Genomic DNA, 17,164 nt, shown 5'->3' with positions numbered 1-17,164 from the left:
GGTGCTACAAGCACTTGCAAAGGAGTCCCAAAGGGAGCTCAAACAGTGTGAATTCAGAGCAAGGTGTGCAGCCAGACTGGATGCTTACCCATGTTCTTATTCCCTCCTTCATCTACACATTTCAGCAATAGGGAGCATAAAGCTTTTCATACTTACTTTAACATGAAGAGCAGGTTGGGGTTATGTTCTAGGAGGCCAGGATAGAGCTGCTGGGTGGCTTCTATAGCCTCTCCCACTCTGCCTGCTAATACTAGCTTCTGTATTCCTGAAAGCAAAAGGAGACCTGGTGACACACAGGATCAGCCCACAGGAACAGCCAAAAGAGCTGTCCCATCCATTCCATCCAGGTCCCCACGACCACCTTGAACAAGGGCTTGGGAGAACTGGAGACCATATTTGGTTTATTATGGATTAGGGGGAGGAAAACCCTGTGAAAATGTGAAAGGATCTTTTAGTAGCAAAAAGCCATCAATAATTGAAGGATCTGAAGGATAAAGAAGGTTGGCTGAGGTGCTCTGCAGCAGAGAAAACAGCTCTGCAGCAATGGAAACAAAAGCAGGACATGCCAACTGGATGGAAACAAGGAGCCTGCTGGGGAAGTGACAGTTTGAGAGGTCAAATTCCTAGGTCACCCTCATATTACATTCTCTGTCTGGCTCAAACATATGGCTCAGTATGAGATAAATGCAGTACTCTTACAGGGTCTGTGGTCTTAAATCACAGCACTGCTTCCACAATATTCTTACCACTAAGCAGAAGTAATTATATAAAAAACCCCATGTTTTGAATAGAGAGAAGTACCAGTTACTGACTGCACTAGAAACAGCTCAGTGACTTGTACACTTGTAGGAGGTGCAAAGACACAAGGCAGAAGACACTTATCATGCTGAGTGTTCATGTTCCATGTAAGTTCCTTCAGCAGGTCAGAAGACACAAGTGCAAGACTCAACTCGAGACCCCTGAAAGCTCAGAGAAGCTGCTGATCTACAGGGACTCGCAATTCCTTTTTCTAAGCATGCTTAGAGATAAAAATTAAATGTACTTAAAACTAAAACAGCATTGTTTTTCCAGTACTCCTTATGAACAGCAGAGGGAAGGTTTGGAATGGCCCATGAGGTGCTTTGCAAGCAGAGCCTCTGATAACAACAGGCTGTGGCTTTTGCAAAGTGTTGGAGCAGTTGGAAGCCCAGTCTGGCAAATCTTCATTAACAATGCCAGTAACAAACTGCAATGACTTGTCATGTCTCCCACTTCTCAGTGTCTATCTGGTTGCTATTATAGTTGAAATCTGGAACCAAAGCCATAGCTCTCACACCAACACAAGGGCTCTCATTTCACTCTCTTGCACGTCCATTTTCTCGTCTCGCTGCTTCTGACAGCTCTGCTTTGCCTTGTTTGGCAACTCTCACAGATGTCATTCCCTTTTCTATTTCCCCCTCTTTTTGTTTCCCCATCTGTGTTTTCCTCACACCTTTTATTCAAGCCCCAACTTGAGGGCTTTGTATTCCTTCCCTCCATCTGCCTTGTCACCTGTCCTCAGCCCAAGGAGCCCGCAGCACCCCGTGTGTGTGTCCCCCTCCAGTCAGGCTCTGCCAGCTAAACCACAGCACTGGGAGCACTGCTGGGGCCAGGGCTGCATAATGCATGACCTGGAAAGCACCAAGCCCATCAGCACTAACAGGCAGCAACTGCAAGTTATTTAAGAGCAGAGTCCCCAGATGACCCTGACTGCTGGCTAAGCACATCAATGTATGGAGAGCAAGGCACAAAGGGCACAATGCCCTGGTACGTGACAGTCACACGAGAGCAGCTCACAAAGGGAAGGGAAATGTACAGGCATGTGGCCTGTATTCAGCAGCCAGGAGAATGCAGAACACACACCAATGTTCTGCCACTCTGCAGGGTGAGCGTGTGAATAGAAAAGTTAAAAAAAAAAATGTACAGCAGGAGAAAGCTGCAAGCCTTATTCTGCAGGACCAAAAGTGCTGACAATCCCAGCAGCTGAGAGATGAAGCACTTGGGAGCAAACAGCAGCAACCAAAACAGACACAGAGCACAAATTCTTCACCCAGTGTGAGCCTAACATGTTGGCTGTGAATTTGAAAACCCCTCAGCATGTAAAAGTTACCTGAAATCACAATGTGCAGAGGACTGAAGAGTCCTTAACTGGGAGCTCCAGTGAAACTAAAGGGATGTGTCTGAGTCCCTGTGCCCAGGCTGATGGACCCGCCCCTGCTGCACCAGCCTGCAGAGAGGAGCTCACACGCAAAGGGATCTCTGGTGCACAATGACCTAAGCTCAGGTAAAGGCCAAACAGGGACAGGAAGAACAGGGCAGCTCTCCAGGCAAAGATGCAGAGGGTGGAGAGCAGGCAGTGGTGATGGGAAAAGTGCTCCTAGCAGAGACTCCCAAGCTCTGCTCCAGGCCAGCAGAGTGCTGTGCACAGCTCTGTACTCTCATGGAATGACCTCCACAGCACTGACTCCATCAGAGCCCCAAAGGGAACACACCTGAGGAGTGACACCCCACAGACTTACTTTGTCTATTCTTTATTGAGGTCTGTTCTTCCTGGATTGTGGTGTCTGTGACTCTGGCAAAGGCAGTTGCTGTTGAACAGTACCCATGATGGACCAAATATGATGAAACCATACTAGAAAAAAAGAAAATACAAAGAGATCATGAGGTATCAGTGAAACAGAGACATCACACTGGAGCAAAAAGAAACCAACACAACAGAAGTTGCAATTTCACTGAGAAACTCAGCTTGCTTAGGACATAACCAAGGTTCTACTTCTGGGTCTAAACTCTGTGTATTTACAAGACAGACACCTGGTCCTCTGCAAACAGGAGGGAGGCTCTAAATTCACTTTACAGAGTGGAAAAAAATTAAGAATCTCAATGCATATACAGTATTTATTTATGACTGCTGTCCAAGGGTCACTGTAAGGGCTCAATACTGTGTTACTGCCAGTGACATCCTATAGAGACATAAATATGAACATCAGAGAGGTTCATGGCTTTCAAGTAGATCTTAAAAAGATGAAAATATTCTGGTCCTGAATTTCTTCCACCATTTATTTGCCAGCAATTATATCTTTAGTAGTTCAATCTTCTTATGAATTCTGCACACTCACAGATACTTTCTGGTGGCTGTCAGCATTGATTTTAAGAACATTAACATGCTTCAAAGTTGTATTTTTAAAAAATCTTGGGGGAGGGAGGAGTTTCACTGTCAGAAAACAAACACAACAAAGCCACCTTCCTGAACAGACCATTTCTAACACAGGACACAGCGACTCAATATTAATGCTCACTGGATTTTAACAAAATCTAAAAAGCCAGCAACAGGATTTCAAAGCTTCCCATGAATCTCAAAACAGGTTCCTCAAGATGAAGGTGACATTGATCTGATCAAGCCACAGCTCAAAGCACACACTCAACTTGGCTATTTTCAATACAAGAAATCAGCATTTTATGAGTCAGCAATCATTCTTAGGCATAACATTGTAGGCAGGTGTGTAATTTTTGGAAGTTGTTTTAAATACAAGTACTTCTGCCCAAGAGCTCTGTAGGAGCTCAGAGTGGTGACCCTGACAACCCCACCATGCCCATCAGAAGAAAAATTTCTGGAGAACACAAAGAACAAAAACAGGGATAAGTTGGTCCCACTGCAGCAGAATCAACAGCTCTTGTTAAGGGAGGTCCTGGCTCTATAATTTGGTCCTATTTTGGAAGGCAAAAAGCAGCATCAATAACACTCCTGACCTCTGACAGCTCCTGCCAACTGCCCTCATCAAGTTCCACTCAATCCTTTTTGCAATGAGAAGTGCTTTCAATATTCATAAATTTATAAAGTGCTGTAATTGTGCTTTCAGTTAGGTTTGGAAGCCTTTGGTTTAGGCTGTTTCTTGCTCTTTCATTTCTGAATTCAGCTGACTTACACACTGACTTTTCTCCTGTATTAGAAGTGTTTATGATGTCTTGCCCCTCCTGCAGCGCATCACCCCAAAATTTATGTTCTTCCATTCCTACAAGCTTCCATGCAATCTTTAGGTGAAAACTTCTCCCATATCTTTCACATTTGAAACAGCAGCAATCTACACAGGAAGGACTTAAACAACAGAACAGAGGGTAAAACAACTTGAGCAAAATGCACAGAGTGGGAATTTTTACCATAAGAGAGCACAAATGAGCACATAAGAAGTATTTAAAGCCCACCAAGAGGGAAGAAGCTGAACAGCAAGGCAGTGACTTACTTCTGCAGCATGGCTTGCCACTCTCCCAGCCTGTCTCCTATGGGAAACCGCTTAATGGTGCTCTGGATCTTCGCCCTCCACTCCCTCATGTAATCCTCAATGTCAAACACAAAGGGCTGCTGCCCAAAGTTGGCATCCACGATCTCCCCTGGAGTCTGGAGACCCACTGTAGGGTAGAGGTTTGACTGGGAAGGAAGAAAAACAAACCTGTATTAAACACAGCTTTCTCCTCCTGGTTCCAGTTATGTGGTTTGGTAAAACCAAAGAGCTGCTCTTTAAACTGAAATAAATATTAATGGAACTGGAAGGGGCAACAGACCTTTGGGTACTTCTCAAGGAATCCTGTGACTTATTGTGCATTTATGAAAAGTTGTTGCATCAAACCAGAACAACGGGTTCAATCCCCCAGCAGCCTGGGATCGAGGGCATGACTGCTGTCTGTGGATGGCACTTCTGGCTTAATTTTCTACAATTTCTACCAAGCTTCAAGAGCCAGCAGATAATATAACACAACCAGCAGTACTAATAATAATATTAATAACAACAATAAATAAATAAATTAATAAGTAAAAATGAGAGGTGCATCATCTCAATCAATAGATCTCTGTATTCCCTCCTGTTTCAACCCAACTTTTTTATTCCTTGGGAATTGTTATCTCAGTCTTGTACATCTCTGATGAAAAGGGAACAGACAGTGGTAGAACTCTGAGGTTAGGTCTTTGATGATCCCAAGACATCCACACAAGAAATTACACTACTGATAGATTAATTTCATTTTAAGAATAAGTCTACAGATCCAAATGGAAGCTTTGACCCATCAACAGGACATGAGGAAAATAAAAAGGTTACCATCATGAAAGTGTCTCTAAAATTCAGCCACTAATTTGCTTTTAAGGATGATTTAATTAAAAATAGGTGTTCAAAGTGTATCAGAAGGTCTCTGAATTCATGCTATATTAAGAATAAGCTTGTGGAGACAAATGGAACCCCTGAGCCCACTTGAATGTTGGGAAAAGAGAAACAGCATCAGAAGAGGTACAGGGGTGTCTGGTTCTCATCATTGAGCACATTGTTCAAAAGCACTGTCAGGTCACTGCTGTGCAGCACAAATTACTGCTCTGTGTGCAAAACAGACACAAACTGCACCAACTCAAACTTCCCGCTCACACCCTTGCACACCAAAATCCCATTTTTCAAAAGCACGTTCCATTCACCCTCAAGTGCAGCACCAATCACTGTTGTGTTTGCAGAGCAGACACAAACCTCAGGAATTCTCTGCTTCACAGCACGTGCTGAGACTCTGCAGGCTGGGGGAAGAAATCTCTCTTGTGCCACTCAGGGACTGTTTGGTGTTGGGTTTTTCCACTTTGCTCTAAAACACTGGAGCCAGAAGTGGGCACTGGGCAAGGCACAGGGACACTTATATGGAACTGAGGTCTGGAAGGTGCCTGGCTGCAGTGCCTTGCTCAGGGCTGAGCCCATATCAGATATTAGAACAGCAGAGGGGCAGACATCCCTCCTAAAGTCCCATCAGAAACCTAGGATGACCCTCTCCTCCTCTACAGCAAGAGACATGGGCATTCCTAGAATTATCTGAAAAATTTTTTCAACTGATTCTTCCCTGTTGCAGAGATGAGGATGATTTAGGGCTGGAATGGGTTCCAAGAGCGACTGCAGCATTCCTGTTCTCATTTTCAAAACTGAACTGGTTAAGAACCTCACCAACCTTCTCTACCTTTGAAATTATCAAACCTCAAACAAGGGAAAGAAATGAATCTATAAATACAGACTGGAAATGGAAAACAGAGATCAGGATGACTGCATTAGTGGTGATGCACTACACCTCCTTTCCTGTTCCCACACCAAGGAAGTCTCTGGGTCAGAGAGGTGCAAAGTAAATACAGCATGATAAAGGAAGAGCTACCAGAGGAAAATGCTGCAATTACATTTAGTTCCTCCATTCCTTCAAAACTGGCTGACATGGAAATATCTCTAATGAGGAATCAGATATTTTCCACAGTCCATACTTCAGACTTCTTACTATCTTCTCAGTATCTTCAACCCAAGGGCTTCCAAAGCCAGAAATCAGACACCCAAAATACTTGGAAGTTGGAAACAAACCCCCCCCAGTTTTGGCTACGCTCATCTTTGAGCAGAAGCTGCCTATTCTCTACATCTCTCAAATCATCTCTAAGGTAAAATTCCATTTTTCCACGTGGGATGTGTTCTCTCTGCTTAGCAGCTGCTGGGAAGCTCATGTATCTCCAGCACCCTGCCAGATACAGGCAGACAATCCCAGAGCCCACAGACCCAGGAGATGCTTTTCCTGCCAAGTTCCTCAGGAACACCTTCCCCATGACATCTGGCCCACCTCCTGCCCTGATGTTGGTCACAACCCCACTGTTCATCCTGACCTGGTTTTTAACCCCCTTGTCCCTCTGCACTCCTACAATCCCACCCTGAGCTCTTCTGGTTTTTTTCATCTCCTATTATTCCTTCAAACCTCCAGGCAGGATAGACCTGATCCAGGCTTGTGTAAATAAGAGTTGGGCCTGAGCACTGACTTAAATTGCCAAAAAAAAAAAAAAAGAAAAAGAAAAAAAAAAGAAAAAGAAAAAGAAACTCCTTCTTTTCCTCTGTGGGAATTCACTCCTATTTCAAGCAGTTACTTTGGTTTTAACTTCAGCCTGTGCTAAGCCAAAATGTGTTTTTTCCTATCACTGTATTTTTGTACAAATGAAAACACCCTTTAGAGGAAACTGAAAGAAACCAAAGCAAGTATGTTTCAACATCTGTGTCTCTGGTTTTCAAATTAAAGTATCCATTTCAACTTCCTAATATTGTGAATTCTGCAAAATATTGCTTTCGCTATTTGCCTCTGAAAGGGGAATTTTGGAACAAGCATTTCAAGGAAATTATTTCTAATCTGGCAATGTTCTGAAGGGTCAATTTAATTCCTTGTGTAACCTCACTGATGTGCCAATCCTAAAATTTAAGCTTAAAAATTGCAGAAGTAAGGGGGTTCACTGATGTGTGTTACCAGTCAGCTTCAGCACCCCTCAGGCTGTGATGCAAGGAAAAGCTCTCCCTAAAGTCTCCCTGCAGGGGTGAGTAATGAGGAATGGAGCAGAGCCAAAAAATCCATGTGGAGCTGCTCAAACCAGAGCACTTCAAGGGTCACCCAGGTAAGTTTGCTGTTTCCACTCCTGTTTGCAGTTAAATTTTCAGAACTGCAGCTTTAGCAGGTGAAGAACACAGACTCTGTAATGAATACTTTCTTTTTTTTTACCTTATAATCAGTGGATATTGTGTTTGAGCCTGGAACAGAGAACTATAAAAAATGAAACCTGCAAGTGATCAGCTTCATATTCTCTGCTGCCTCGAGAATTCTAAAATATCTGATAGACTTTAAACCAAAGTCAATCTTGGGTTTGGCATCCCCTTCTTTAGGAAAGGTGGTAACCTGAACTGTTTGGAACAACCAATAATCCATGGGCCAAGGGAGCAAAAAGAGCACATGGAACACATTGGTACCTGCAAGGGTGAAGGAAGAATGTAGTAATCCAAGGGAAGGATTTTGGAAAAGAGAATGCAGTAATCCAAGGGAAGGATTTTGGAAAAGAGAATGCTGAAGTCAGCTGTAGGCACCCTTAGGAAGCTGCCAGCAGAGCAGCAGAGTGATTTAGCATATGCAGAGGGATGTCCTAGATCCATATGGAGGCAGAAGTCTCCCATCCTTGCTCACATCCACAGTTAAGAGGTAAAAAATCCCCATCAAGCTTCTTTCCTCCTCTTTTTGAAGAGGAATTATCTCATGAAGGATAATTCTCAGTAGTAGGAGGCCTACAGGGCATCAGCTGTTCTCTTTCCTAGCCCAGAAAAGCAGTGTTATGGATTAGCTGCTGCTGTAAAAGCCAGAGGGGATTTCCCCAGAAAACAGCTCAGCAACCTGGCTGGTGAAGGTTCAGAGACCATTTACACACCAAATGAGGCATCTGCCAAAACCTACCCTGGCCAGATCTTCTCCCAGTTTCACACTAAACATCTCTGCACAGGACACACAGACAAACAAGCCTGAGATCCTGTGAGGATGATCTGCCCAGACCAGCAAGCAGTAGAGCAGGGAGATGCCAGGGGCACAGGAGAGTTCTGAGTTCAATCTCACTGGCACTGCAAGAGCTCAGTGCTGCAAACACCCTTCTGTCCTTCTGTCCTTCTGTCTGCTCTGCCTCCCCTGCTGCTCATCCCCTGTGCCCAGCAGAGACTCAGCGCAGAGGTGAGCAGCTCACACATGAACATTAAATTCTGTGTCAGCCCACTGGGCACTCCAGGATCAACAGGATGCAAGTTCAGCTAAGCAGGACAGGGAATTTCAAGCTGCTAAATCTGTGCTCAATCTCAACATGGACAATGACATTGTCATTTGTCATTGACAACATGGACAATGTCTGCTCCTGCTGCAGAAGGAGAAGCAGTCTAACCAAATGAGAAGACAAAGTGGTGAAAAAGTTAGAAGGAATATGGTAAATCTGTGACTACTAATGCAATCTATATCCAGAGGGAAAACAAACAGCACCAAAAACTAAGGGGTACATCAGAGAAGCATCTTCTTGCTGTGGATGTAAGGTTATCACAATACCTCACTCCAAAAGGTTAATCTTCATGGAAAGGCAAACTATCCTTGTACTTTAATAAATTGTACTTGGACCAAGTGAATGATAACCCACATAAAGAGTTTCTGATTTAGAACACACTGCAATGTTACCAAGTTCAAAGACTCCAGGACATAAAAAACCCCAAACACCTTGTATTGACAGCTGATGTGAAAAGACCAATCAAATAACTGCAATTTAAGTGCAGGTTATATTTGGGATATGGGAGGAATCTGTAAAGCCCTAAATCTCATTGGGAAGGTGAACAGGGAGTACTAGACATTATTCCTCACAATACAAAAATTAGAGGAACAAGATAAATTTTTTGCCAGGAAGTACAGAACAAAGCAAAGCAACCTTCCTTACACACAAGAGCCAAGTCAGCCAAGAAAATTTATCACTTTGGAGGCCTAAAAAAGTTATCAAAATGAAGAAATTTGTCAGAGGAAATTAATTTGGGGTATTTAAGCACAAAGACAGGAGAGCAACCTTAGGGACGAGAAGTCCTGTGTATGTGATGGATGCAGTGGATATGTTGGTGCATGCCTGACCTGGGTTTACCTTTTCTCACTGAACACATTCTCCTTGTCCAGGAACACTTGGTCTAGAAAGGAGGGAATATTTTCTTGTGCTTTTGTGAGACCTGACTAGACATGAGTGTAACTATGCACATGTTCTCCTCCTCAGAGTCAAAGCTGCATTTGGAAGACAATGACCTGTAATGAAGTTTGTATCCTTGCTTTAATTCCAGGAGAAGGAGCAATAAATTCTCAGAGGTGGTGAGGGATGAGAGGAGGCATGTGAGTAGCCCACAAACCCAGTCACAGGATTATGAAGTTGCAGAAAAAGGAGCATCCACATCATTCAGTAATGTGTGTTATCAGGTTTTTTTCACCAGGGCATCAAACAGAAAAAAAAAACACACCCCCACACTCTTCCCCCTCCCTTCTGTTTGCATCCTTACTTAAAATACTGAAAATAGGTGTACTTACAGGGAGGTCTGTAAAGGCTATACCTGTGGGGGAAAAAATATTAGAATTAAAAAGACAAAGGATTTTTTCCCTGCTTGCCTACATCCTTAACATGCTACTAAACATTACTGCATTTCAAATCCCAGCTCTGACCCTGCATTTCACTGCTTCATGTATTTAGAAGTAACTTCCCTCCCCAGTCCCCTCCTCTGCAAGGTTTTGCATCTGGAGAAAGGTTCAGGAAAAAGCCTAAATATTTTCAACATCTCTCCCAAAAATTTTATTTTCTAAAAGCAGCTCCTCTTTCCTTTGCTTCTCCCTCTGTTACAAGGAAGGAGTTAGTTTTCAAGATTCACTTTGGTGTTAGAAACAGAGTTTTAGTATAAAATTGCTTTGGTTTAGGCTGTAACTCATTCTTCTTATCAGCGAGAGTAAGAGGAATGAATATTCAGCACTTGGCATTACAAGCTGCAGCCAGGAGCACCTGAGAAACTGAAAGAACAGCCTCATCCTCAACTCAGCTGATACAGCTCCAAACAGAAAAGATGGGAATAAAAAAGTGTATGGTTTCCCTTTTTATTTACATCTGGCATATATTTTATTTACATCTGGCAGATGTAAATAAATATAAATATAATACAATAAATAAAACATAATAGCTTTTATTTACATCTGGCAGAAAAGAGGTATTTAGGCTGAGGCAGACATTGCCTGGGATGGCTAACACGGTTCTGGCTGGAGACAACACTCACCACAGCCAGGCTGCCCCAGGCTCTGCACCTGATTTAGGTGCAGTTACTGCCCCAAAGGATGCTCCCTCTCCTCCCTCTCCTGCCATGGTGGGATCCAGCAGCAGCTCAGGGAGATGGATCAGCAGAGCCCCCCAGGCTTTGGGTCACCCTCACCAGCAGCACAGGGGACACTGCTGCCATCACCCACCAGGCTCAGCTGAATCCAGACTTCCAGCTGACATTCCAGGAGTCAAGGAAGCTGCAGCCCTTCCCCATGTGTGCTCCCCAGAATTCTTCCTTGTCCCCAGCCAGGGCAAGGCTGGTACCCACAGCAGGACACCCAGTTCTCACACACATCCCACCTCTCCTCCTTCCCTTCTGCCTGGCACTGCAAGGACTGCAGAAGCAGGAGAACACCACCCTCTGGGTTTAATTTTAGGACTACTTTAACCCAGAACTGCAATGTAATGTTACCAGATCAGTCTGAAATGGTAATTTAAACCAGTTTTAGGAGTCAAGATAGGAAACAAGTTATTCAAAACAGCACAGATCTAAATCAAATGCTCGGAAAGCAATCCTGAATATTTTACTAAATAAACAGTAAATAAAGATAAATTAACAACATGGCAGATAGTCAGTATGGTTTAATGAACATCCTGGCAGTTTGGATCTTGTTTATCGAGCACCTTTTTTACAACCCAACCAAAGATTGTGAGCACAGGCGATGTTGAACACATGGCTGAGGAAAACATTCAGTGAGCATTTCTCTCACCCTGTCACCTTGCCCAGATATTGCTCCTCACTCAAACCTTTTTTTCTTTGCAATTATTTTGCTCAGCTGGATGGAAAGGTGGATGAAAGCTTGTTTTCCTACTCTTATGGCAGAATGAAGCCAATCTCCTTGAGCCTGCTGTCCACTGGAGTCTTCCTCTGCCCCCAGCACCTCTGAGAGCCAAAGGTGGCCAGGCTTGTGTATTTGTGTGGCTGGGAAGCTGCTCCCAGCACCTGGACAAGCACTTGGCTTTTGAATGGACTACAGGGTGGGTGGAAAATTGCTCAAAGTCCAAGAGTTGTCCCTCAGGGATCCATGGCAGGGCCAACACAGTTCCCTATCTTCACCAATGATCTGAAGAATGGGACACAGTGCGCTCCCAGCAGGCTCACAGGTGTCACCAAACTGGAGGGCACAGTGCTGTAGCTGGAGAAATGACCCAGCACAAACCTCCCAAAGCTCAACAAAAGCAACCTAGGAGCCCAGCCACCAGGCTGTGATAGTCCCAGGAAACAGGACAGGATGAGGCTGACTGCAGAGAAAGATCTGCAGAAAAGATTCTGGGTCCTGCTGGCCAACAAGCAGAGCAGGAGCCAGCAGTGGGTCCTTGCAGCAAAGGACATCAACCACATCCTGAGTGTAATAGTGACAGTGTAGGTTAAAGGATGGGATTTCTGCCTTCTTTTCCAACACTGGTGAGTCTACACTGCAGTTATGATGTTCACTTTAGGGCTCCCCAACACAGGGCACAGTGAGACTGGACTGAGTCCAGGAGAAGCCAGCAGGACAAAGACAGGCTAAGGGAAAAGTCTCTGTTCAGTCTCAAAAGCATTAGGGCAGACACCTACTGCCGCCTACAACTGTCACACAGGAGGGTGTAAAAAGGCTTTTTCAGAGATGCATGCTGGCAGGAGACAGGAGGCAACGCAGACAAGCTGCAACATGGGAAATTCTAATGAGAAAAATTCAGTATGGATTTTGGTCAAACACTGAATCAGGACCAGAAAAGCTCCCAGGTGATCTCCATTCTTGAAGACAGTAAAAACTTAATGAGTTTCTGAGTAACATGATCTAGTTTGGGCCTGCTTTCAGCAGGGTGTTGGATGCTTGACCTCCACAGATCCCTCCCAGAGAAAATAATTCTATGATTCTATAAATAAACTCATTACATTGCCTTTACAATGAGACAAATGCATGTTTTCCACATTTTGTTATGTAACTCAGACTAATAAAATGCTTTATGCAGACAGCACTTGGTCTGTTGCACAGACATGTCTGCTCAGAGTTTCTGCATCTGCACTGCTACACACCTGCACCAGGAAAGCCAACAGCACAAATGAAATAACCACAGCTTGAATGTGAAACTGTTTTCCTTCTCTGCAGTCTCTCCAAAGCATGGATACAGTTTAAAATCAAAACCTTCTAAAACACTTAAGGACTGGACAAACAAAGAGGCCAGGAAGCAAGTGCAAGTGTGTGAAGAGCAGGACATATAAAGACATTGAATGAAGGTTCATTGCTAGGGCACAGTGTGATTGACATTTTCACCTGCCAACCATACAAAGGACTTCTACTTTCCATGCCTGCACTTACACATGACCCCATGCACAGAATGTGTTTATGTACCTTCCAGCCCATCTCTGCTCTCCACCAGCACCAATCACCCTTTCTGCCTCACAGCTGGCCACTTACAGAATTCAATTTGCACAAGAAAATGTGCATTTGGTAATCAGCCACAGCACTGCCTGCACAGCAGGGAACTCCTCCAGCACCTGTTTAGGGAACTGAGATCCAGGGAATCCTTAAGCACTGCTGGTGGATTGCAATGAACACAACTCCTTCAGCAGTGTGGGCATCCTAAAGAGCAGACCAGGAAATGCCAGCCCAGGAAAATACTTGAATATTCTCCAGCATGCTGCTGAGGAGAAGCACTGTCAAACCCACACAGCTCTACATGCCCTTGGAAACAGATCCTCCAGTGAGGATCAGTTTTACCATTGGGTAAAAGTGCTCACACAGAGAACAAGGCTGTGGCCAAACCTGGTATTTTCTGTTCATTATGGTAGGCAATGAGGGTGGTGAGGCCCTGGCACAGGTTATCCAGAGAAGCAGTGGCTGCCCCATCCCTGGAAGTGCTCAAGGCCAAGGTGGATGGGGCCCTGTGCAATCTGGACTCATGGAAGGTGTCTCTGCCCACAGCACAGGGGTTGGAATACATGATCTTAAAGGTCCCTTCCAACCCAAACCACTCCAGGATTCTGTGGTTTGAAATCTGATTAATCTGAAGTCTTGTTCTGAACATCCCAATGCTCTTGCTGTCTTGCAAACTTCATTTGAAGCCTTGGGGTCAAACCTATTAAATCTGGGACTGACACCTGCATGTCTCTCACTACAGGTTTCTGCATTACTCCCAATGTTCCCCCTAGTCTCTAAACTGGCTGCAGAGTCGATATTTTACTTTTTAGGTTAACTTGGTCTTTCCAAGAGCCTGCACTAGAACTCAAACTACAGGAAGTTTTCTATGCCAAGACTTCAGAGGGTTGCATGCTCTTTTTATAGCCCTGCTGCTCCATTTACCTTGGTCTGCTGTCAAAGTCTGAGATCTGAGACACTCCTACATTAATCCCTGAGCAAATTCATCCACTTAAACCCAGAGACCTGCAGCAGTCACATTTCCTCCTCCTAGTCCAAGTCTTTCTGCTTAATGGCTGGTGCCCCAACATTTCTTCCTCTTTCTCTCCAAATTCACTCTCATCACACTTCTAGCCACATCTCACTATGTTTTTTACTGCCAGAACTCTGCTCAGAACTTGTCAAAAGTGTTTCATCAGCAGCCAGAAGACATTCAAGACATTTTCCAGAACAGAGAATTAAGACTACATACGATGTCAAACAGTTTTCATGTGACGTCTCCAAATAAAGTTCAAGACTTAGCTCCAACCAGAACATCCAGAATTTGTGATGGCCAAGAAAACAGCTCTTATACAGTGCTCCTGATGGATCTGATTAAATGAAAAAGTATGGAGACAATGGAAGATAATAGTTAAGCAACAGAAGAAATTGCAAGGAAAACAAAAGGGGGGATGTCTAATTAATGGATGAAAAGAAGAGGACTTAAATGGTGAAGAGTGAATTAGAAAGACAAAGCTACAGTAATTCCATCAAAAGAAAGACAAATTCAAACTCTGAAACGCTGCTTCTCAAGCTAACTGGCCTCACAAAGGGGCTGATTAGCCTCATGAATATTCTTGGCATCTGCAGTAGGATTGCACAATTACCTCATCTCCTAGGAGGAGACACACATGGCTTCCACAGCTTCATGTCAGGGAACACCTAAAAAACTCAAATTCATCCCCTTCCTGGTAAACCCTGGGTCTACACAACACAGAAATGAGATTCTCAGGTTAGCACTAAATATCATGGAAGTTCAAGACCTTCAAGGAGCTGCTTTTTTCAGGGAAGAAAACATTCTGACTTCCAAACAAATCACTGCTCCTGCCTCCATTTGGTCTTGGTTCCTCTGCTGACACTTGCCTGACCCCCTGCTCACACCTCTGCTCTGTGCCCAGGAGGAGCTGTGTAATCCCTGGCCAAGGGCTCCTCTCCTCAGCATAGGAGCATTTATTTCTCCTGGATGCTGTTTCTTTATCAGTGACACACACAGACACTGCTGACCCTCACCAACAGCCCCCTCAGATGAGGTTTTCGTTCTGCTTTTGTAAAAAGGCAGTAAAATGTTCCTGCAGCTTTTGTGGGGTCACCCAGCAAGGCCTGAGCTCTGCTGCTCCATTCTGCACTTCCATCCCTGTCTCCTCTAACCACACCATCTCTCCCAGTACAACCATTGTGCCACTGCAGCTCAAAGAAAAGCTGCTACACACAGGAGCCAGCTGTGAATGCTAAGGAGAGGCTTCTCCCTGTCCTTTTCTCAGACAGCTCATGTCTTGTACATCTGAAGAGCTCAAGAGGACACCCAGGGGACAGCAATGCTTATAAATGATGCTGTTCTCTAAGCATGGTAACTTTCTTGTTACCTTTCCTGTTTCTTCCCACTGGCATTGTTCAGCACTGGGGTAGGCTGTTCCTCAAGGGGTCATTCAATGTCAGATTAGAAAAACACAAGCTTTCCATCCAAAAAAGCCCCATCTTTGAAGGAAAAGGAACACTTCAGTTTCAGAAAGGAAGACTAGATAACTCCTCTGCTGTAAAGAACTCTGAATGTCCCAAACCAAACAAATCTCTGAGCAAGGACACGAGGCAAAGAATCAGAGGGTGGTAATGACAAAAGGTAACACAGAAGTTACTGAACTGGGCTCTTTATTTGGCTTCATCTGCCCAGAGACCCGGGCACAGTCCTGGGTACAAAACAGAGAAGGAGAAAGCAGCAACTTTGCAACTGATACAGATTATACAGTGGAGACTCTGGTTATTAGAAAGAAATTAAATAGCAAATGAACAAACTTGTATTCATTAAACAGAGGATCTGGCCTCCTCCTGACTCTCACACTTTTGTTATGATGAAAAGTAACAGCCCCATCAGGTTGAAAAACAGTGAGGCTGGAAAAGCACCCACTTAAACAACAGAAAACATCCAGAGGAGCACAGCACAAACCACTACAGAAAAATACAGGCTAAAAATCAAGGACAGCAACTAACAGGAGACCTTTTGTGAAATCTTTTTAACTATTTCATTACCTCAGTTTCTCTTGTTCTGTCTTGTCTCACTCCTAATCAAAAGCTCCTGCTCTACAATATCAGCTGTTGCTTTCAAGCCTCTACTTGTCTCAGCAGTACTGCACTGACATGGGCAGCCTGAACAAGCCCAGCCTTTCCTCCCAGGACAGATGCTCCAAGCCCTCCATCACCTTGGCAGCCCTTTGCTGGACTCTCTCCAGTAAGTCCCTCTCTCTCCAACACTGGGGAGCCCAGCACTGTTCCCAAGAGCTCACCAGAAATCCTCTACTCTCCAGGCACACACTGCACTCCAATCCCACTCCTTCCGTCAGCCCAGCCAGTAACTCAAAACATCTTTGCTCTGTTAAGTGTCTTGAGCAGGGTATTTTTGGTATTTTTCTACCAATTTAATCTTGAATTCAACAAACTAGAATTGACACAGCAAGGAGAAGCAAAGGAAAGGAATGCTCATCCCTCCCTGCCAAATCAAATGAATCCCAGTACAAAAAGTGAGATGAACCTACAAAAATTTACTGCACATCTTATGTGTTAAAAAAAAAAAGACAAGAATTTATCTGGGGTGGAGAACATGTCATCCAAGAAAATTGTATTTTAGGGGGAAATGGTCAAAAATTTCTATTTTAGACAAATAAGATACGAAAGAAATATCTGAGGTATTAATTTGGGCAAAATTTTTAGTCCTTAACTTTAAGACAGTTACTGAAACAAGTGTGGAATGAACCACATTGTAGCTCAATGCTTAACTCAGACCACTCTTGTGCAGAATTAATGCCTGGCTTTGGGAATGCTCAGACCAATGTGTTGAGGCTTTTAGATGGACAAGTCCCTTCAAAAATGAAGACACCAGTACTGTGCCTTTGTAGGTAGCTGAACAAAACACTAATTAAACTTCCCACTTCTTTCTTTCCCTCTTGTCCAGCCATCAGACATCTTATCCAACCTCCCACCTACTGTGCAGTAGCAGAGGAAAGCAGAAGAAGCTGTGGATGAAATTCTAACATATCTAAACCATTTTACCTGCTGGAAGCATTTCTGCCTTGGAGCCAATTTACAACTGCTGACAGCTGCTGAGGGCTCTTTTCCTCTG

General features: G+C 44.1%; 1 protein-coding gene across 2 annotated transcripts in view; it reads right to left on the bottom strand.

Annotated features, from left to right (window-relative positions):
* RANBP10 (RAN binding protein 10) overlaps positions 1 to 17,164 on the bottom strand; it is a 59,591-nt gene that overhangs the window by 8,161 nt on the left and 34,266 nt on the right. For both annotated transcript variants that reach the window (XM_054296372.1, XM_054296373.1), the window contains 4 exons: positions 9,901 to 9,923; positions 4,257 to 4,441; positions 2,538 to 2,650; positions 157 to 265 (listed from right to left, as the gene is read on the bottom strand). In XM_054296372.1, the coding sequence (XP_054152347.1) occupies positions 157 to 265; positions 2,538 to 2,650; positions 4,257 to 4,441; positions 9,901 to 9,923 (430 nt within the window). The remainder of the gene's footprint in view (positions 1 to 156; positions 266 to 2,537; positions 2,651 to 4,256; positions 4,442 to 9,900; positions 9,924 to 17,164) is intronic.

The sequence above is a fragment of the Melozone crissalis genome, unplaced genomic scaffold (genome assembly GCF_028551555.1).
Source record: "Melozone crissalis strain CALT ecotype California unplaced genomic scaffold, PUWL_Pcris_2 ptg000007l_1, whole genome shotgun sequence".
NCBI classification, from domain to species: domain Eukaryota; kingdom Metazoa; phylum Chordata; class Aves; order Passeriformes; family Passerellidae; genus Melozone; species Melozone crissalis.
This window is presented reverse-complemented; position numbering and strand designations above follow the sequence as displayed.